At 38.5% G+C, this 22,494-nt stretch overlaps 1 protein-coding gene across 8 annotated transcripts in view; it reads right to left on the bottom strand.

The window, feature by feature from the left end:
- LOC105485209 (neurofibromin 1) overlaps positions 1-22,494 on the bottom strand; it is a 291,308-nt gene that overhangs the window by 189,255 nt on the left and 79,559 nt on the right. For all 8 annotated transcript variants that reach the window (XM_011747440.3, XM_011747435.3, XM_011747438.3 and 5 more), the window contains exons 5-8: positions 20,146-20,252; positions 8,485-8,552; positions 8,180-8,255; positions 6,985-7,142 (exon numbers count right to left, since the gene is read on the bottom strand). In XM_011747440.3, coding sequence (XP_011745742.2) covers positions 6,985-7,142; positions 8,180-8,255; positions 8,485-8,552; positions 20,146-20,252 — 409 coding nt within the window. The remainder of the gene's footprint in view (positions 1-6,984; positions 7,143-8,179; positions 8,256-8,484; positions 8,553-20,145; positions 20,253-22,494) is intronic.

Here is a 22,494-nt window from a genome sequence, read left to right as displayed (position 1 = left end):
TTTACCTACGGGGGCCTGCCAAAGGCTCCAAACAGCATCCTTATCTGTCATTGACACTTCAAACACCATTGGATCTGCTGGGTCATATGGCCCAAGTGGCAGAGCAGCTTGCACAGCAGCCTGGACCTGCTGCAGAGCATTCTCCTGTTCTGGACCCCACTCAAAACTGGCAGTCTTTTGGGTCACTGGATAAATGGGCCAGGGTAACACACCTAAATGAGAAATGTTGCCTCCAAAATTCAAATAGGCCCACTAGGCGTTGTGCCTCTTTCTTTTTTGTAGGAGGGGCCAAATGCCGCAACTTATCCTTCACCTTAGAAAGAATATCTTGACAGGCCCCACACCCCTGGAGCCCTAGAAATTTTACTGAGGCAGAAGGACCCTGAGTTTTAGTCGGATTTATTTCCCATTCTCTGGCATCCAAATGTCTCACCAATAAGTCCAGCGCATTTGCTACTGCTTGCTCACTGAATCCAATCAGCATAATATCATCAATGTAATGGGCCAGTGCGATATGTTGTGGAAGTGAAACTCGATCAAGGTCTCTCCAAGTAAGATCATGACACAGAACTGGAGAGCTGATACACCACCGAGGTAGGATAGTAAAGGTATATCCTACCTCCGCTGAAGGCAAATTGCTTCTGATGGGTCTTATGGACAGGAATGGAGAAAAAGGTATTTGCCAAGTCAATGGATGCACACCAGGTACCAGGAGATGTGTTAATTTGCTCGAGCAGTGAAACCACATCTGGAACAGCAGCTGCAATTGGAGTCACCACTTGGTTAAGCTAACAATTATCCACTGTCATTCCCCAAGACCCATCTGTCTTCTGCACAGGCGAAATGGAAGAGATGAACGAAGATGTGGGGAGAATCACCACCTCTGAGTCTTTCCAAGTCCTTGACGGTGTCACTAATCTCCACAGTCGCTCCAGGGATGCAATATTGTTTTTGATTTACTATTTTTCTAGTTAGAGGCAGCTTTAATGGCTTCCATTTGGCCTTTCCCACTATAGTAATAGGCCTCATCCTACCAGTCAGGGAGCCAATGTGGGTGTTCTGCCAGCTGCTAAGTATGTCTATGTCAATTATGCATCTGGCACTGGGGAAATGACCACAGGATGAGTCCAGGGACCCACTGTAAGTCAGACCTGAGCTAAAACTCCATTAATTTACCTGACCTCCATAAGCCCCTACTTTAACTGGAGGACCACAATGACATTTTGGGTCTCCCGGAATCAATGTCAGCGTAGAGCCAGTGTCCAGTAGTCCCCAAAATGTCTGATCATTTCCCTTTCCCCAGTGCACAGTTACCCTGGTAAAAGGCCAGAGGTCTCCTTGGGGAAGGATGGGAGAAAGATTCACTGCATAAACTGTCACTAATACAGTGGGGTCTTTCCTCAAGGGGACCCGACCCCAGCTTTCATTCAAGAGGTTCTGGGTCTGGAAACCGATTGAGGAGTCATAATTCTGTTTTTTATAATTCAAATTAGTCTTTTGTTCATTCAACCTAGAAGTTTTCTGCTTGTATAAATTAAGTGAGAGTGCAGTAGGCTTCCTATCAATTTCATTTTTAGGAACACCATGACTAATTAGCTAATGCCAGAGCTCTAAACGAGTCAGACTATTCTTTTTTTTTTTTTAATTTATTTTTTATTATTATTATACTTTAAGTTCTAGGGTACATGTGCATAACGTGCAGGTTTGTTACATATGTATACTTGTGCCATGTTGGTGTGCTGCACCCATCAACTCATCAGCACCCATCAACTCGTCATTTACATCAGGTATAACTCCCAACGCAATCCCTCCCCCCTCCCCCCTCCCCATGATAGGCCCCGGTGCGTGATGTTCCCCTTCCCGAGTCCAAGTGATCTCATTGTTCAGTTCCCACCTATGAGTGAGAACATGCGGTGTTTGGTTTTCTGTTCTTGTGATAGTTTGCTAAGAATGATGGTTTCCAGCTGCATACATGTCCCTACAAAGGACACAAACTCATCCTTTTTTATGGCTGCATAGTATTCCATGGTGTATATGTGCCACATTTTCTTAATCCAGTCTGTCACTGATGGACATTTGGGTTGATTCCAAGTCTTTGCTATTGTGAATAGTGCCACATGTGTCTTTATAGCAGCATTATTTATAAGCCTTTGGGTATATACCCAGTAATGGGATGGCTGGGTCATATGGTACATCTAGTTCTAGATCCTTGAGGAATCGCCATACTGTTTTCCATAATGGTTGAACTAGTTTACAATCCCACCAACAGTGTAAAAGTGTTCCTATTTCTCCACATCCTCTCCAGCACCTGTTGTTTCCTGACTTTTTAATGATCGCCATTCTAACTGGTGTGAGATGGTATCTCATTGTGGTTTTGATTTGCATTTCTCTGATGGCCAGTGATGATGAGCATTTTTTCATGTGTCTGTTGGCTGTATGAATGTCTTCTTTTGAGAAATGTCTGTTCATATCCTTTGCCCACTTTTTGATGGGGTTGTTTGATGGGGTTGTTGTAAATTTGTTTGAGTTCTTTGTAGGTTCTGGATATTAGCCCTTTGTCTGATGAGTACATTGCAAAAATTTTCTCCCATTCTGTAGGTTGCCTGTTCACTCTGATGGTAGTTTCTTTTGCTGTGCAGAAGCTCTTTAGTTTAATTAGATCCCATTTGTCAATTTTGGCTTTTGCTGCCGTTGCTTTTGGTGTTTTAGACATGAAGCCTTTGCCCATGCCTATGTCCTGAATGGTACTACCTAGGTTTTCCTCTAGGGTTTTTATGGTTTTAGGTCTAACATTTAAGTCTCTAATCCATCTTGAATTAATTTTCGTATAAGGAGTAAGGAAAGGATCCAGTTTCTGCTTTCTACTTATGGCTAGCCAATTTTCCCAGCACCATTTATTAAATAGGGAACCATTTCCCCATTTCTTGTTTCTCTTAGGTTTGTCAAAGATCAAATGGCTGTAGATGTGTGGTATTATTTCTGAGGACTCTGTTCTGTTCCATTGGTCTATATCTCTGTTTTGGTACCAGTACCATGCTGTTTTGGTTACTGTAGTCTTGTAGTATAATTTGAAGTCAGGTAGTGTGATGCCTCCAGCTTTGTTCTTTGACTTAGGATTGTCTTGGAGATGTGGGCTCTTTTTTGGTTCCATATGAACTTTAAAGCAGTTTTTTCCAATTCTGTGAAGAATTGGTAGCTTGATGGGGATGGCATTGAATCTATAAATAACCTTGGGCAGTATGGCCATTTTCACGATATTGATTCTTCCTATCCATGAGCATGGTATGTTCTTCCATTTGTTTGTGTCCTCTTTTATTTCACTGAGCAGTGGTTTGTAGTTCTCCTTGAAGAGGTCCTTTACATCCCTTGTAAGTTGGATTCCTAGGTATTTGATTCTCTTTGAAGCAATTGTGAATGGAAGTTCATCATGATTTGGCTCTCTGTTTGTCTGTTACTGGTGTATAAGAATGCTTGTGATTTTTGCACATTAATTTTGTATCCTGAGACTTTGCTGAAGTTGCTTATCAGCTTAAGGAGATTTTAGGCTGAGACAATGGGGTTTTCTAAATATACAATCATGTCATCTGCAAACAGGGACAATTTGACTTCTTCTTTTCCTAACTGAATACCCTTGATTTCCTTCTCTTGCCTGATTGCCCTAGCCAGAACTTCCAACACTATGTTGAATAGGAGTGGTGAGAGAGGGCATCCCTGTCTTGTGCCAGTTTTCAAAGGGAATTTTTCCAGTTTTTGCCCATTCAGTATGATATTGGCTGTGGGTTTGTCATAAATAGCTCTTATTATTTTGAGGTACGTTCCATCAATACCGAATTCATTGAGCGTTTTTAGCATGAAGGGCTGCTGAATTTTGTCAAAAGCCTTTTATGCATCTATTTAGATAATCACATGGTTCTTGTCTTTGGTTCTGTTTATATGCTGGATTATGTTTATTGATTTGCGAATGTTGAACCAGCCTTGCATCCCAGGGATGAAGCCCACTTGATCATGGTGGATAAGCTTTTTGATGTGCTGCTGAATCCGGTTTGCCAGTATTTTATTGAGGATTTTTGCATTGATGTTCATCAGGGGTGTTGGTCTAATTGCTGCTTTGCCTGTGCTGTCCATTAAGGCAGCTATGCCCACCTTGCCTTTGACGGTCAAGAGTTGCCACTTGGCTCCTGCCACCTCAGGAGCCAATTATTCCCACTGTATTTAAATTTTGTAGTTGAGTGACTGTGGTTCCCAATGTCAGATCTGACATACAGAGAAGAGCAATTACAGGGCTCTTCAGAGATGCAGGTGCTGCCCTCACAAATCTATTTCTCAAGGCATTGGTCAAGGATATATCTTCTGGACCCTCCCAGTTGGGATGAGTAGGTCTAAAATGACTAATCCACCATCCCAATCTCCCTAAGCCTTTAGATCCCTTTCTCTACATTAAACCAAGTGAGATCAGGCATTTCCAGCTCACTCACAGTGGGCCATCTTTTAATCCATATATCAGCTAACCAAGCAAATAATCTATTAGAACCTTTTTTAACTCCCCAAGCTGCAACATTATATGCAGAGTCCCTACTTTGTGGTCCCAAATAAATAAATTCAGCCCAATCCAACTCTATTTTCCTTCCATCATTATCCCACACCTTTACTATCTATTCTCATGCCTGTTTTCCAGATTTGTTTATATAAATTAGAAAACTCAAGCAGTTCTTTTCAAGTGTAGTGCACCTCCTCATGGGTCACACTCTCAGCCTCACCTCTAGGGACTTGCCAGGACTTTAGTCTGGTTATAGGTCTAGAAGCAAACAGGGATGTTGGGGGTGGTTCCTGAGGAGAATCAACATTATCTTGCTTGGCAATTGCCTCAGGGGAGGCCATCACTGTTGTCTCAGGCAGCGCAGGGTTTCTCTCTTCAGACAAAGGTGCAAAGGCTGATGGCAGCATGGCTCCAGGAGGGGATGCTGCCGTTACTGGGAATGGGGAAGCTATTTCTTCTGGCAAAAAAGGTTCATCAGAGTTTACAAACTCAAGAGTCCCCAGATTCATCAGGGTCCTCCCACAGATCCCCTTTCCAAGTTGCAGGGTCCCATTCTTTTCCAATCAATGCCCTTACTTTAACAGTAGACACCTAGCGAGACTGTGCACGCACCTTTCATTGTATGTCAGACACTTGCACGGTAAGAGCTTGTATCTGTTCTTCCACAATTTCAGTTATTTCTCTACAGGAGCTAAGACTCTCACTCAGGGCAATCTGAGCAGTATCTGCTTCTGAAGCCGGGACACAGAATCCCTGAGTTCATCATTTTCTTTCATCACTTTGTCCACCGAATTTAGGAGCAACCAACCAGCTTCATTATGTTGTTTGGTTCTCCATATATGGTCAAAGGTATTATATATAGAGTCACTAAACTCCTTGCCTGTTACTAGGGGTGAATCAGGAGTGTCAAATGCATTTATTTTGCATAATTCTCTCAACAGTTCATGCCGACGACTATCAGTGTTCTCTACACTATTAGAAGTAGAGTCCTTAGCATTTGGGGGTCTAATCATATTAAGCAGCAAACTCTAGAAACCTCCAAAAAAACTCCATCCTTAATATTCTGTTCCTCTAGAACCACTCCTTGTACCAAAATCTCTATTAGGGTTCTCTAGAGGGACAGAACTAACAGAATATTTATATAAATGGCATATTAAGTATTAACTCGCACAATCACAATGTCCCACAATAGGCTGTCTGCAGGCTGAGAGGCAAGAAAAGCCAGTCCAAGTTCCAAAACTGAAGAACATGGAGTCTGATGTTTGAGGGCAGGAAGCATCCTGCACAGGAGAAAGATGTAGGCTAGTAGGCTAGGCCCATCTCTCTTTTCACATTTTTCTGCCAGCTTATATTCTAGCCATGCTGGCAGCAGATTAAATGGTACCCACCCAGATTAAGGGTGGGTCTGCCTTTCCCAGCCCACAGCTCAAATGTTAACCTCCTTTAGCAACACCCTCACAGATACTCCAGGATCAATACTTTATATCCTTCAATCCAATCAAGTTGACACTCAGTATTTATCATCATACCTACTATTTTGAAGGGCTCCAAAACAATCTACCATGAAAAATGGTGTCCTCATAATGGAAAAGTTGAGATATACACCTAAGTGGAGTAACACACAATCACAGACTCTCAAGGATTACCTGGTTCATTTATTTACCCTTTAATGTATACATTCCCTACCCAATACTTCTACAAAGTAATAAATCATTGACCTGATTCTGAACATCTCCATCTACAGGCAAACCATGAAGGAACCCATCTCATGTTTAGCCACCTAAGAGTATTTCTCCAAAACCAGCAAAAAATGAAAAAAAAATTATTTGCAAAACAAACTGCATATTGAAATTTCAGTAAAACTCTAAGATTAATACTCAGTTCTTTTTTTTTTTTCAATCACCTAGGTGATTATTTAAAAAAATTTTAAGAGCCTCCTAGAATTACCAGGTGTCACGGTGCCAATTTCACTACAGATGGTATATGCAAGAGCCTTACCTTCCTGGCAAAATTCTTTGAAAACTGTTCTAAAATACCTCAAATGAGTTACTACATAATTTCAGTAGCACCATATGGACACACACCTAAGTACATGCAAATAACACACTATAAAAGTGATGAAGTCAAGTAGGGCAATCCTTGCAGTGAATATTAGAGAAACTACATTTAATATTAACAGAGGTACCATTTAGTCTTCTCAGATAAAAGAATGAAACTAAGGGATTATTTTAAATCTTTGATCATTGACTGGTATTATTTATCCCTCTGCCAAATAAAATTATGTATGAGTATGTGTCTTCTAAGTCCATCAAACAAAGAAACCTAAAATAATTTAAATGGTGCCCTGAAATAGCTTGCTGAAATAATAAGCCTAAAGTAATACACACCTCGAGTAAAATAAACTGCTTCACATCTAGATATAATGGAAATAATTCTGCCCTCCTTACCTTATTCATGTTGTTTTCATCAACCACATCCTTGGATATATCCTGGATTATTTCTGGACACAAGATAAGGAGAATGATTTGTAGTGGCCAAACTGCTGCTTTACGTTTGGTGCTTTCAGCAAAACCATCCACCAAGTCAAACAGCTTTTCTGCACATTCTACATGAAAAATATATTAAATGACATTATTAGATAGGAACAAAATCCCTGGCATTAAAGTAAAAGCTGACACTATGTAAAAACCCAAGGGCATGGCTCATGTCTATAATCCCAGCACTTTGGGAGGCTGAGGCGGGCGGATCACGAAGTCAGCAGATCGAGACCATCCTGGCTAACGCGGTGAAACCCCATCTCCACTAAAAATACAAAAAATTAGCCAGGAGTGGTGGCGGGCACCTGCAGTCCCAGCTACTCGGGAGGCTGAGGCAGGAGAATGGCATGAACCTGAGAGGCGGAGCTTCCAGTGAGCCGAGATTGCGCCACTGCACTCCAGCCTGGGAGACAGAGCAAGGCTCCATCTCAAAAAAACAAAAACAAAAAAACAAAAAAACCCAAGGGCAACACTTTTAAAAGATAAACATGGAACTAAACATGGAACTTCATTTAAGCAACTATACAAATGCATTCTGGTAAGTAGACAAGCAATGTAATACTGTCTATGTGTTAGAAGAGCTATCTTGATCCATCCTGGAAAAGCCCACATTTTAGAATGGATGATCGTGTATTTGGTCTCACTGGGCAGGCCCTTACGCAAAGTGTGATGTACCCAAGCAACAAAGACCAAACAGCTTCCCAAAAAGAATCACCAAAGTTCTCCAGGAGTCTGTATTCTCTGCCTTGCAGTTGTGTCTTACATCATAGGTAAGAATATTACTACTTTATATGCATCTCCCTAAATACAAAATAAAGCTTCAGAGCACATGCTTCTCCACAACAAAGAGCCAAACATCCCATCCTATCACAACTCTAAAGATCTGACCTTCATTTCAGACTACTTTGTTTGCTCCAAGGAAAGGAAGAGGGTTGGGCGTAATTTGGAAATGTAAGAGAAAAACAATATTTCCTATTTGATGCCAGTTGACAATAGAAGATGTAAAAGCACCTTTATAACAAAAATAACTTGGAAAATGATAGGTTTTTATGTCACAAGTAGGCATTTAAAAGACAAAAAAAAAAAAAATCAATCTTATCCTTACCAGCCATATCAGTCTGTGGGATCTGGTATAGTTTTGTAAATTCATCTGGATAATTTTCTACCCAGTTCCAAAATGCCTATAAATAAAAAAACACATGTCTTTATATGAAAGCAGTGATCTTTTGTAATACAGTAAATAAAATGTCACAAACTTCTAACTTCCTTCATAATAATATTACAATGTATTCTTCCTGAAAATTAATGTGAAACTATCACTCAAGTCATAACTTTTTGATTCAGGATGCTAACGACAGCAAATTTTATCACCGAAAACAAAATTTTAATACCAGAGAGGTTGTAACTTACCTTTTCCAGGCTATTTATAACTGCTAACTGTGCAACCTTCTTTAGGGCTTTAAATTTAAATGCTGTTTCTGGAAAAAACACAATTTTTAAAAATTAACTCTAGAATAAGTTAACACAAATACAACTCAGAGCAAAATAACTTTCCATTTACTTATTACTTTTGCTCCAATGTTATCTGTAAGCAATGAAAGGTAAAGACACCTAACACAAACCCAAAACTTGATAGTTGCCTGCTAGGAAAGAAAAATTCCAAAACAGCAAATATGTCTTGGACATCAATGATTATGAGCTTCTTCCTTTGTTTTTAATAACTTGCTTTTTCAAAAAAAGTATAAAACACATACAGGATATTGATTCTTCCTATCCATGAGCATGGAATGGTTTTCCATTTGTGTCCTCTCTTATTTCCTAGAGTAGTGGTTTGTAGTTCTCCTTGAAGAGGTCCTTCACATCCCTTGTAAGTTGTATTCCTAGGTATTTTATTCTCTTTGTAGCAATTGTGAATGGGAGTTCACTCATGATTTGGCTCTCTGTCTGTTATTGGTATATAGGAATGCTTGTGAGTTTTACACACTGATTTTGTATCCTGAGACTTTGCTGAAGTTGCTTATCAGCTTAAGGAGATTGTGGGCTGAGATGATGGGGTTTTCTAAACATACAACCATGTCATCTGCAAACAGGGACAATTTGACTTCCTCTTTTCCTACCTGAATACCCTTTATTTCTTTCTCTTCCCTGATTGCCCTGGCCAGAACTTCCAATATTATGTTGAATAGGAGTGGTGAGAAGGGGGCATCCTTGTCTTGTGCCGGTTTTCAAAGGGAATGCTTCCAGTTTTTGCCCATTCAGTATGATATTGGCTGTGGGTTTGTCATAAATAGCTCTTATTATTTTGAGATACGTTTGATCAATACCTAGTTTATTCAGTTTTTGGCATGAAAGGGTGTTGAATTTTATCAAAGGCCTTTTCTGCATCTATTGAGATAATCATGTGGTTTTTGTTGTTGGTTCTGTTTATGTGATGGATTGCTTTCATTGATTTGTGTATGTTGAACCAGCCTTGCATCCCAGAGATGAAGCCAACTTGATCATGGTGGACAAGCTTTTTGATGTGATTGTTGGATTCAGTTTGCCAGTATTTTATTGAGGATTTTCGCATCAATGTTCATCAGGGATATTGGTCTAAACTTTTCTCTTGCTTTTGTGTCTCTGCCAGGTTTTGGTATCAGGATGACGCTTATAAAACGAGTTAGGGAGGATTCACTCTTTTTCTATTGTTTGAAATAGTTTCAGAAGGAATGGTACCAGCTCCTCTTTGTACCTCTGGTAGAATGTGGCTGTGAATCCATCTGGTCCTGGACTTTCATTGGTTGACAGGCTATTAATTATTGCCTCAATTTCAGAACTTGTTACTGGTCTATTCAGGGATTCACCTTCTTCATGGTTTAGTCTTGGCAGGGTGTACATATCCAGGAATTTATCCATTTCTTCTAGATTTTCTAGTTTACTTGTGTAGAGGTGTTTATAGTATTCTCTGACAGTAGCTTGTACTTCTGTGGGATCGGTGCTGATATCCCTTTTATCATTTTTTATTGCATCTATTTGATTCTTCTTTCTTCCTTCCTTATTAGTCTGGCTAGTGGTCTATCTATTTTCTTGATCTTTTCAAAAAAAACCAGCTCCTGGATTCATTGATTTTTTTTCTTTGGAGACAGAGTCTTGCTCTGTCGCCCAGGCTGGAGTGCAGTGGCGCGATATGGGCTCACTGCAAGCTCTGCCTCCCAGATGCATGTCATTCTCTTGCCTCAGACTCCCAAGTAGCTGGGACTACAGGCACCCACCACCATGCCTGGCTAATTTTTTTGTATTTTTAGTAGAGACGGGTTTCACTGAGACCAAGGCAGGCAGATCATGAGGTAAGGAGATTCACTGATTTTTTGAAAGTTTTTTCGTGTCTCTGTATCCTTCAGTTCTGCTCTGAACTTAGTTATTTCTTGCCTTCTGCTAGCTTTTGAATTTGTTTGCTCTTGCTTCTCTAGTTCTTTTAATTGTGATGTTAGGGTGTCAATTTTAGATCTTTCCTGCTTTCTCTTCTGGGCATTTAGTGCTATAAATTTCCCTCTACGCAGTGCTATAAATGTATCCCAGAGGTTCTGCTACGTTGTGTATTTTTCTCATTGGTTTGAAAGAACATCTTTATTTCTGCTTTCATTTCGTTATTTTCCCAGTAGTCATTCAGGAGCAGGTTGTTCAGTTTCCATGTAGTTGTGTGGTTTAGAGTGAGTTTCTTAATCCTGAGTTCTAATTTGATTGCACTGTGGTCTGAGAGACTATTTGTTATGATTTCCATTCTTTGGCATTTGCTGAAGAGTGTTGTACTTCCAATTATGTGGTCAATTTTAGAATAAGTGCGATGTGGTGCTAAGAAGAATGTATATTCTGTTGATTTGGGGTGGAGAGTTCTGTAGATGTCTATTACATCCGCTTGGTCCAGAGCTGAGTTCAAGTCCTGGATATTCTTGTTAATTTTCTGTCTCGTTGATCTGTCTAATGTTGACAGTGGGGTGTTAAAGTCTCCCACTATTATTGTGTGGGAGTCTAAGTCTCTTTGTAGGTCTCTAAAGACTTGCTTTATGAATCTGGGTGCTCCTGTATTGGGTGCATATATATTTAGGGTAGTTAGCTCTTCTTGTTGCATTGATCCCTTTACCATTATGTAATACCCGTCTTTGACTCTTTTGATCTTTTTTGTTGGTTTAAAGTCTGTTTTATCAGAGACAAGGATTGCAACCCTGCTGTTTTTTGCTTTCCATTTGCTTGGTAAATCCTCCTCCATCCCTTTATTTCGAACCTATGTGTATCTTTGCATGTGAGATGGGTCTCCTGAACGCAGCACACTGATAGGTCTTGACTCTTTATCCAGTTTGCCAGTCTGTGTCTTTTAATTGGGGCATTTAGCCTGTTTACATTTAAAGTTAATATTGTTATGCGTGAATTTGTTATTATGATGCTAGCTGGTTATTTAGTCCGTTTACATTTAAGGTTAATATTGTTACATGTGAATTTGTCACTATGATGCTAACTGGTTATTTTGTCCATTAGTTGATGCAGTTTCTTCATAGCATAGATGGTCTTTACAATTTGGTATGTTTTTGCCATGGCTGGTACTGGTTGTTCCTTTCCATGCTTAGTGTTTCCATCAGGAGCTCTTGTAAGGCAGGCCTGGTGTTGACAAAATCTCTCAGCATTTGCTTGTCTGTAAAGGATTTTATTTCTCCTTCACTTATGAAGCTTAGTTTGGCTGGATATGAAATTCTCGGATGAAAATTCTTTTCTTTAAGAATGCTGAATATTGGCCCCCACTCTCTTCTGGCTTGTAGGGTTTCTGCCTAGAGATCCTCTGTTAGTCTGATGGGTTTCCCTTTGTGGGTAACCCGACCTTTCTCTCTGGTTGCCCTTAACATTTTTTCCTTCATTTCAACCTTGGTGAATCTGACGATTATGTCTTGGGGTTGCTCTTCTTGAGGATTATCTTCGTAGTGTTCTCTGTATTTCCTAAATTTGAATGTTGGCCTGCCTTGCTAGGTTGGGAAAGTTCTCCTGGATAATATCTTGAAGAGTGTTTTCCAACTTGGTTCCATTCTCCCCGTCACTTTCAGTTACACCAATCAAACATAGATTTGGTCTTTTCACATAGTCTCATATTTTTTGGAGGCTTTGCTTGTTTCTTTTTGCTCTTTTTTCTCTAATCATGTCTTCTCGCTTTATTTCATTGAGTTGATCTTCAATCTCTAATATCCTTTCTTCTGCTTGATCGATTTGGCTATTAATACTTGTGTATGCTTCACGAAGTTCTCGTGCTGTATTTTTCAGCTCCATCAGGTCATTTATGTTCTTCTCTAAGATGGTTACTCTAGTCACCAATTCGTCTAATCTTTTTCACAGGTTCTTCGCTTCCTTGCATTGGCTTAGAACATGCTCCTTTAGCTCCAAGGAATCTGTTACTACCCATCTTCTGAAGCCTACTATTGTCAATTCGTCAAACTCATTCTTCGTCCAGTTTTGTTCCCCTGCTGGTGAGGAGTTATCCTTTGGAGGAGAAGAGGCATTCTGGTTTTTTTTTTTCAGCCTTTTTGCACTGGTTTCTCCCCATCTTCGTGGATTTACCTACCTTTAGTCTTTGATGTTGGTGATGTTGATACTATTCCTTTCTTAGTTTTCCTTCTAACAGTCAGACCCCTCTGCTGCAGGTCTGGAGTTTGCTGGAGGTCCATTCCAGACCCTGTTTGCCAGGGTATCACCAGCGAAGGCTGCAGAACAACAAAGACTGCTGCCTGTTCTTACCCATGGAAGCTTTGTCCCAGAGGGGCACCCGCCAGATGCCAGCCAGAGAGGATATAAACAAATGGAAAAACATTCCATGCTCAAGGATAGGAAGAATCAATATCGTGAAAATGGCCATACTGCCCAAAGCAATTTATAGATTCAATGCTACCCCATCAAACTACCACTGACTTTCTTCATAGAATTAGAAAAAACTACTTTAAATTTCATATGAAACCAAAAAAGAGCCTGCATAACCAAGACAATCCTAAGCAAAAAGAACAAAGCTGACTTCAAACTGTATTACAAGGCTACAGTAACCAAAACAGCATGGTACTGGTACCAAAACAGACACATAGACGAATGGAACAGAACAGAGTCCTCAGAAATAACACCACACATCTACAACCATCTGATCTTTGACAAACCTGACAAAAACAAGCAATGAGGAAAGGATTCCCCATTTAATAAATGATATTGGCAAAACTGGCCAGCCATATGCAGAAAACTGAAACTGGACCCTTTCCTTACACCTTATACAATAATTAACGCAAGATGGACTAAAAACTTAAAAGGAAGACCTAAAACCATAAAAACCCTAGAAGAAAACCTAGGCAATACCATTCAGGACATAAGCATGGGGAAAGACTTCATGACTAAAACACCAAAAGCAATGGCAACAAAAGCCAAAATTGACTTGGCTTTTGTTGGGATCTAATTAAACTGAAGAGCTTCTGCACAGCAAAATGAACTATCATGGAGTTCAGGTATCCTACAGAATGGGAGAAAATTTTTGCAATCTATCCATCTGACAAAGGGCTAATATCCAGAATCTACAAAGAACTTAAATTTACCAGAAGAACACAAACAACCCCATCAAAAAGTAGATGAAGGATATGAACATACACTTCTCAAAAGAAGACATTTATGCAGCCAACAAACATATAGAGAGAAAAGCTCATCATCACTGGTCATTAGATAAATGCAAATCAAAACCACAATGAGATACCATCTCACACCAGGTAGAATTGTGATCATTAAAAAGTCAGGAAACAAAAGATGCTGGAGAGAATGTGGAGAAACAGGAATGCTTTTACACTGTTGATGGTAGTGTAAATTAGTTCAACCACTGTGGAAGACAGTGTGGCGATTCCTCAAGGATTTAGAACTAGAAATACCATTTGACCCAGCAATCCCATTACTGGGTATACACCCAAAGGATTATAAATCATTCTGCTATAAAGACACATGCACACGTATGTTTATTGTGGTACTGTTCACAACAGCAAAGACTTGGAACCAACCCAAATGCCCATCAATGATAGACTGGATAAAGAAAATGTGGCACATATACACCATGGAATACTATGCAGTAGGATAAAAAGGTAAGTTCTTACGTTCTTTGCAGGGACATGGATGAAATTGGAAACCACCATTCTCGGCAAACTAACACAAGAACAGAAAACCAAACACCACATGTTCTCACTCCTAAGTGGGAGCTGAACAATGAGAACACATGTACACAGGGAGGGGACCATCACACACCGGGGCCTGTTGCGGGGTGGGGGGCTAGGGGAGGGATAGCATTAGGAGAAATACCTAAGGTAGATGATGGGTTGATGGGTGCAGCAAACCACCATGGCACATGGACACCTATGTAACAAACCTGCACATTCTGCACATGTACCCCAGAACTTAAAGTATAATAAAAAAATTTTAAAAACATATACAGGGCCAGGCCCGATGACTCACGCCTATAATCTCAGCACTTTGCAAGGCAGGAGTGGGAAGATAGCTTGAGCCCAGAATTTCAAGGCTACAGTATATTATAACCATGTCACTGCATGCCAGCCTGAGCGACAGAGCAAGACTCTGTCAAAAAAAAAAAAAAAAAAAAAAAAAAAAAAGAAAGAAAAAAAGAAAGGAAGCAAAAGCATAAGTGTTCAAGAGAAATTTTTAAAACCATCAATGATTCTATCATTTGGAGACAATCACAGTTAACATCTGGTGGTTTTTCTTCCATCACTTTTCCTATGCATGTAGAAAACAAATATATTTAACATAATTGAGATCATGTAGGCTATACCAAACCCGTTCTTTTTACATGGTGTCCCTAATTTTTTCTGTCAGTAAAAACTCTTCATGTATATATATATATGTGTGTGTGTGTGTGTGTGTGTGTGTATATATATATATATATTTTTTTTTTTTTTTTGAGATGGAGTCTCGCTCTGTTGCCCAGGCTGGAGTGCAATGGCGCAATGTTGGCTCACTGCAACCTCTGCCTCCCAGGTTCAAGCGATTCTCCTGCCTCAGCCTCCCTAGTAGCTGGGATTACAGGTGTGCACCACCACATCCAGCTAATTTTTGTATTTTTAGTAGAAACGGGGTTTCACCATGTTGGTCAGGCTGTTCTCGAACTCCTGACCTCGTGATCCACCCACGTCGGCCTCCCAAAGTGCTGGGATTACAGGCGTGAGTCACCCCACCTGGCCTATTTTTGATGACTCTATATGCAATAGTAACTATTACACAAACAAAACATACCATGTATTTTTAGTTAATTCTTTTGGAATCTTAATGCTTTCAAAATATTACAGATGAGCAAACTGTGTGTCTAAGGTTACAGATTTAATAAATGACTGAATTGGGCTTTAATATCAAAGTCTTTTCAGTATGCTTTGATGTCTCTCATAATATTTAAGTCATTGTATTAAGTTACTGGTTATTTAAATGTTTTCCAGTTTTAACACTGAAGTTATTTCTGTTATTTCACTATTATAAATAACATTAATAAATACTTTTTTATCAAAATATTTTCCCATATCACTGCTTATTTAAGATAAGGAATCTCTAGAAGTGTCCAGTCACAGAGATGAATATTTTTAAGGCCCTTCATAAAGATTACCAAGTTGCCTTTCATTAGGGTTGAGCCAAATGCTGCTATCACCAAGCAGCATACGAAAGTGCCCTCATCGTATCTTTGTCATCACAAAAGCATGTTCATTTTCTTTATTTTGTTAATTGGATTGTTCAAAATAGTAGACTGCATTTTAACGCAAGTAACAGTAAACGTTTCTCTATATAAATATATTGGGTATTTTAATTTCTTCTTCTATAAGTTTATAGTCTACATCCAGAAAAAGATTTATGTCTGGAGAAAATGACCTGTCTATAAATAATTTTACTGGCAATGGTCCCTCTGCAAAGAACTTCTCCTGTTGACTTTTAATGAAGTGATAAAGGTTTTTATTACATCTATATAAGTGTCTAAGAGAGAGATGAGTCTTTTTTCTGGATGTGCAAATAAGTTACTCTCCAAATCAGTTTCTAAAAGTACTCCTTTGAATTCTCTTTGCTCTCACCCTCCATTGATTTCCAAATAATGACATTACACTTCACAGTGTTCTTTAGCAACAACTTTACCTTTATGACATCTTAAATGGGTTATATACTGTAATCTATTCTCAAAGCCAAAGTATCTTCCAGTTCTACAAGTTTCTTGTTGGATACCCTACTGATACCTCAAACTCAGAAGATCTAAAACTGAATTTATCATTTTCCTGGTCAAACCCTCTCTTCTGCCATCAACCTTTCCTTCCTTTTTCTGCTCTAATCAGCTTATTCTGCAATATTTGGTGATTATCTAACCTCATATATCTAAATTGACTACCAAATGCTATGTATTCCACTTATTTTTCCTATTTTTTAGATGGAGTTTCAGTCTTGTTGCCCAAGCTGGAGTGCAATGGCGTGATCTCGGCTCACTACAACCTCCGTCTCCCAGGTTGAAGCGATTCTCCTGTGCCTCAGCCACCCCAGTAGCTGGGACTACAGGCGCGGGCCACCATGCCCGGCTGTTCTGTTCTGTTCTCTATTCTTTTCTATTTCTATTTCTATTTCTATTTTGAGACAGAGTCTCGCTCTGTTGCCCAAGCTGGAGTGCAGTGGCAGGATCTCGGCTCACTGCAAGCTCCGCCTCCCAGGTTCACGCCATTCTCCTGCCTCAGCCTCCCAAGTAGCTGGGACTACAGGCGCCTGCCACCACGCCCGGATAATTTTTTGTATTTTTAGTAGAGATGGTGTTTCGCTGTGTTAGCCAGGATGGTCTCAATCTCCTGACCTCATGATCTGCCCGCCTTGGCCTCCCAAAGTGCTGGGATTACAGGAGTGAGCCACTGCACCCGGCCCATTTTTTTGTATTTTTAGTAGAGATGGGGTTTCACCATGTTGGCCAGGTTGGTCTCAAACTCCTAACCTCAGGTGATCTGCCCACCTCCGCCTAACAAAGTGCTGGGATTACAGGCGTGAGCCACCGAGCCTGGCCTCCACTTCTTTGAATAGCTATCAAACTGGTCCCCATCCCCATCCTACCCCATTCCATCATCTGGATATCCACAACTCTCATTATTTCTCACTTATATTACTGCATAACCAAGTTCCAGAAGGTCAGGTCACCCTCTACCAAGCCATCATGCAAATTTCAAGCAAGGTGGTATATCTAAAATAAAATACTGATTAAGGTATTCCCCACCTTAAAGCCTTTCTATCACTTCCCATGGCCACTAAAATAAAGCTTCATAACTCATAAGCACAACAGTGCAGCAGTCAAGTATTTTGGTTCTAGAGATGAACAGATGTGAACTCAATCTTTACTGATTGATTACTAGCTCTGTAACTTTGGAAATTTACTTAGGCCTCAGTTTCCTCATCTACACAGGAGATGATAATACTAGTATTGCTTCACAGGGTTATTGCAAGAATTGATGAGAAAAGGCAAGCAAACTGCATAGCGCAAGGCCCAGCACAGACTGAAAATGTAACAAATGTTTTTCTCCCTCTCTTTCTAGATATATCTATTGAGATATAGACATTATCTATATATCCAGATCTATATAGTATACATAGATAGATCTGGATATATACATACAGATCGATATATCTATATACAGTATATCGAGAGAGAGAGAGAGAGAGACAGAGAGACAGACAGAGAAACAGACATACAGACAGGATCTCACTCTGTTACCCAGGTTGGAATGCAGTGGCACGATCATGGCTTACTGCAGCCTCAACCTCTTCCTGGGCTCAAGTGATCCTCCCACCTCAGCCTCCCAAGTAGCTGGGACTACAGGTGCGTGTCACCACACCTGGCTAATATTTTTATTTTCTTGTAGAGATGGGGGTCTCTCTATGTTGCTCAGGTTCAAGCAATCCTCCTGCCTCAGCTTCCCCAAAGTGTGGGAATTACATGTGCGAGCCACCAGGCCTGGCCATATTTTTATTAAAATGATCTGACCTATTATTGTACCTTCACATCTTGCTCATCTCCCATCCCCTCAGACAAATATATACTTCTTCTCTCACTTTACACTCACCCTATTTAAGTTTATCATAGCTTTTTTTGCAAATAATTTGATAATGATATCATTTGTCTCATAAACCATGCCATGAGCTCCTTAGGGACAGAGTCCCTATTTTATTAATTTTTGTAATCCCAGCACTTAGCATGGCTTCTGATACACAGTTTCTCAACAAAAGCTTGTTGAATTGTATTTAAAACACATTACTACCTTTACTACTCATTATTGAAAGGGTGCATTCCTTTTATCACTGTCACCAAGAGCCATCTTTTGCTGACCTATTTAATATTGGTTTTACACTTCATATATTTATCACCATATACTCTAAATTTATGTTCATGAGGGAGCTGCATTCAATGGGAAAGTTACTACAGTATAAAAGAAAGTATTTATCCACATATTCAATTAGTTTCTCTTATTTGGACAGAAGAGCCATTTCAATTAATTATTATGGATTGAACATTTCTATTGTTTTAAACATCCATTCACAGGCAACCTGGGCTAGACTTGTTTCCAAAACATCACTGAAGAGTTATGAAAATCATAAAATCCCACTAATACTTCTTAACTTTAACTTATAGAGATCTCTAAATTTTACCATTCAGTTCCTCAACTGCTCAATGCTTAATAATAGATATTAAAATCTTGTAAATCTTAACTATTAATTCAATGGTGGTTTATTATAATCCAAAATAATTGCTGTCCACATGTTCCTATCTTGGCATAACAGCTAAAATCATCCCTATATTTTCCTTTATTAAAGTTATTGAACACTGATTTAATTGCTGCTTGGTTTCACAATGGTAATGACCTAAAATCATAAATTATGAACAAGAGTAATATAAATAGAACACAGCTTTATATTATTCCTCTATACAGGTATTGCCTTTTTACATCTCTGGTGAGATAGTTATTGAGTTTAAAGCAAATATTAAGAAAACAAAACCAGGTATTTTGAAAATTATATTGCAGAACTGACGTTTTTGAAGCTAACATTCAATCTGTTTTAGGTCAGATATTAAAAATGCTATTGTTTGACAATTCCTTAAGTTACAAATAAAAATATGTGTGAACTGTATAAGGTTTCATATCTAAATTAGCCAGGGTCTAATAATGCCAAAAACTAAAAAACATTTTTTGTAAAATGAAATTTAGATATTCATACTCAGTTTATGAATACTCATTGATATCTGATTTACATGAACACATCACTGCTTACCACAGAATTTATCTCAATTCCTCCTGATCATACTCAGTTTATGAATACTCACTGATATCTGATTTACACGAACACATCACTGCTTAACACAGAATTTATCTCAATTCCTTCTGATAGTTTATTTCAATCCACATAATCATGTAAAGTAATTCCAAAGCTTTAAAGTCACATATTAGGTGTTATAATATATGGAACTACTATTGACATGTTTAACAATGAGACAAAACTAGGCAATGGAAGGTTAAGGGACTTTGTAATGCTGTAAAGTCAGTAAGAGAGCTGAAAACAGAAATGTCAGAAATGAAATCTCTGGCTCACTTCATCCTCTCACCATAACATCACAATCTCCTCATTCCATTCGGCAATAAAACTTTGATATCCTACTACAGACAATCTTTGTAAAGCACTATAATAGCTAAACAGATAGCTTCTATAACCTATAGCCACCCTTGGGAAATCAAATTCCAGAAAAATGAAATAAGAGCACCCTCGCATTCTCTGTATTGAAAACAAAAATTGTAGTTAAGCAAAACTTTCCATTGCCAAGATTTAAAAGGCTCATTTTCTCTACTGCATTATTTTCAAAGATTGAAAAATAATTAACCATATGTTATTACTGGCTATTTCACAAGGAAATGTCATTATGAAATCCAGTTTGGTGTTCTAGTTCAGCACAATTAATATAATTAGTACATTCATGATACTGGTTTTTGACCTATTGATTTTTTTTCAGATATATTATACATTTAAACTTACCCTTCAGGAGTCGTTTTAATTTTGCACAATCCACATTGATATACTGTAACAATTCTATATCATGAACATCAACATTGTCTTCTGAACAAACAGTTAATTCCTGTAACCTAAAAAGTAAAAACCAAAAATAACTTATCAAATTAAGTATTAGGGGCCAGGTGTGGTAGCTCACACCTGTAATCCCAGCACTTTGGGAGGCCAAGGCAGGAGGATCACTTAAGGCCAGGAGTTCAAGACCAGCCTGGGCAACATAGCAAGACACCATCTCTACAAAAAAAATACAAAAATTAGCCGGGCATGATGGCACACACCTATAGGTCCAGCTACTCAGGAGGCTAAGGGAGGAGGATCTCTTGAGCTTAGAAGTTTGAAGCTGCAATGAGCTGTGATCACACCGCTGTACTCCAGCTTGAGTAACAGAGTGAGGCCCTGTCTCTTTAAAAAAAAACAAAAACAAAAAAAGTCTTAGAGTATCTCTAAATTCTGAATTCAACAGATTCTTCCCCCAAAGATGAGTTCATAAGAGTAAAGACACATATAAAAATAAAGCCATAAATATTTCTTATAAAATCCTAAAGGAACATAACTAACTTAAAGGATATGATAAAAGAAACCATGATAATCCAGTAAACGTAGCATTGTAGTATCCTTATCCTTAAGACTGAGGTGTCTAAATGATATTTCCAACTTTCGGCCAGGGTTCTTTGGGAAAATTATTTAATTCCAGGATGGGGGCAAGAGATCTACAAGATGAGGGCAGGTCACCTTGGGCTTGAAAACAAGGAAACTATCAACAACTATCAGAGTCATGTCAAATATCACACAGGTATGGACTTTAGGCATCTCAACTGTCAAAAATGGGATAATCTGAGGATCAAAAGAATTATGTCTACAATGGAAATACATACAATAAATTAAAATTCACAAGCCTGTTGTAATATTGAAAGAAAAAACTTCATGGGTAACCTTTCGCAACTGTTAGGGTACCAACTCGTTCTGATAATGAAAAATGAAAGTCAAGTCTGTATCCTGCATTCCCTACATGGACTCTATGGCAAGATAACTAAACACACAATGAAGCAAAAATCTTTCACAGAAGTCACAATTTTAAAATAATGAATGACAGAATAGAAAACTTCATTTTGCAGCCCCCAGTGAAGTGGAATCCAGGCAGTGATCATCAGTGATTACCAAAAACATTAGGTACAAATTTATGGGAAACTGTATAATGAATGCATAACACTGATAACATCGAAATCCAACCACTGATCATAACATTAAAAGTCAGTAATAGGACATGTTTCCTGATGTGATGCTTTAGGAACCACACAGCATCATCAGTAAAGTATTCTTGTCCTCCCAGCCAAATGAACCTGAATCCAGTGAAACCCAAATACAGAATGTAGAAAGTTTTATAAGGCAAATAGCACAGTCCAACAAATAAACGGTATGAGAAAAAAAGGAGAGCAAGGTGAAGAAATGAAGAAATGATACAGATTAACAGAGGCTCAGGAGAAATATCAACCAATTGCAAAGTATGCATCCTGTTTGTATCTTAATTTGAACAAAACAAATAAAAAAGCCATTTCTGAGATAATGAAAAAAAAATTAAACACAAATTTGGCAATACATGATATTAAGGAATTATGATTCTTGATAGGTATGACAATACTATAGTTAAATGCTTAAAAATCTATTTATTAGAGATATATACTGAAATATTTACAGGTGAAATGATGTCTGGGGTTTGCTTTAAATTACTGAAAAGGGAGGAAGAGAAATCATAGCATGCTGGAAACAGTTAAAGCAGGGTAAGAGATGCATGGGGAACTGAGGTACTGTTCTCTCTGCTATGTGTATGTTTTAATTTTTCCACAATGAACAGTTTTCAAAATTCATATTTCAAATTACAAGTAAAAGTATAATTTTAATTAAAAGTAAAACTATAATAAGTAAGCTGGATTTTACTAACTTCTACTTATATCAACTAGATTTCTGAAACATGAATGAAACTTTATATTCACAGGGTACATTTACTTTGTATTTGAAAACTGAGTAAGCCTTTTTTCATTGCACTTTTCAGCTTGTACATGTACATGTGTTTATGTAATTATTTGATTAATATCCCTCCTTCACAGTAGAATGTAAGCTTATAAGGACAGGAATATCTGTTTAAACCAAAGCTTCTCTTATGCTGAATATGAAGTTATCACAAATGTAGAAAAATTTAACACTTAACAAATATGTAGATACTTTTAAACTGATAAAAGAAATTCACTTAGCCTAAATGTTAATAAAAGCAATTAAACTTTTCTTCCATTTTACATCAAAAACCACAGCGCTCAGATT

The sequence above is a fragment of the Macaca nemestrina genome, chromosome 17 (assembly GCF_043159975.1).
Source record: "Macaca nemestrina isolate mMacNem1 chromosome 17, mMacNem.hap1, whole genome shotgun sequence".
Classification (NCBI taxonomy): domain Eukaryota; kingdom Metazoa; phylum Chordata; class Mammalia; order Primates; family Cercopithecidae; genus Macaca; species Macaca nemestrina.
This window is presented reverse-complemented; position numbering and strand designations above follow the sequence as displayed.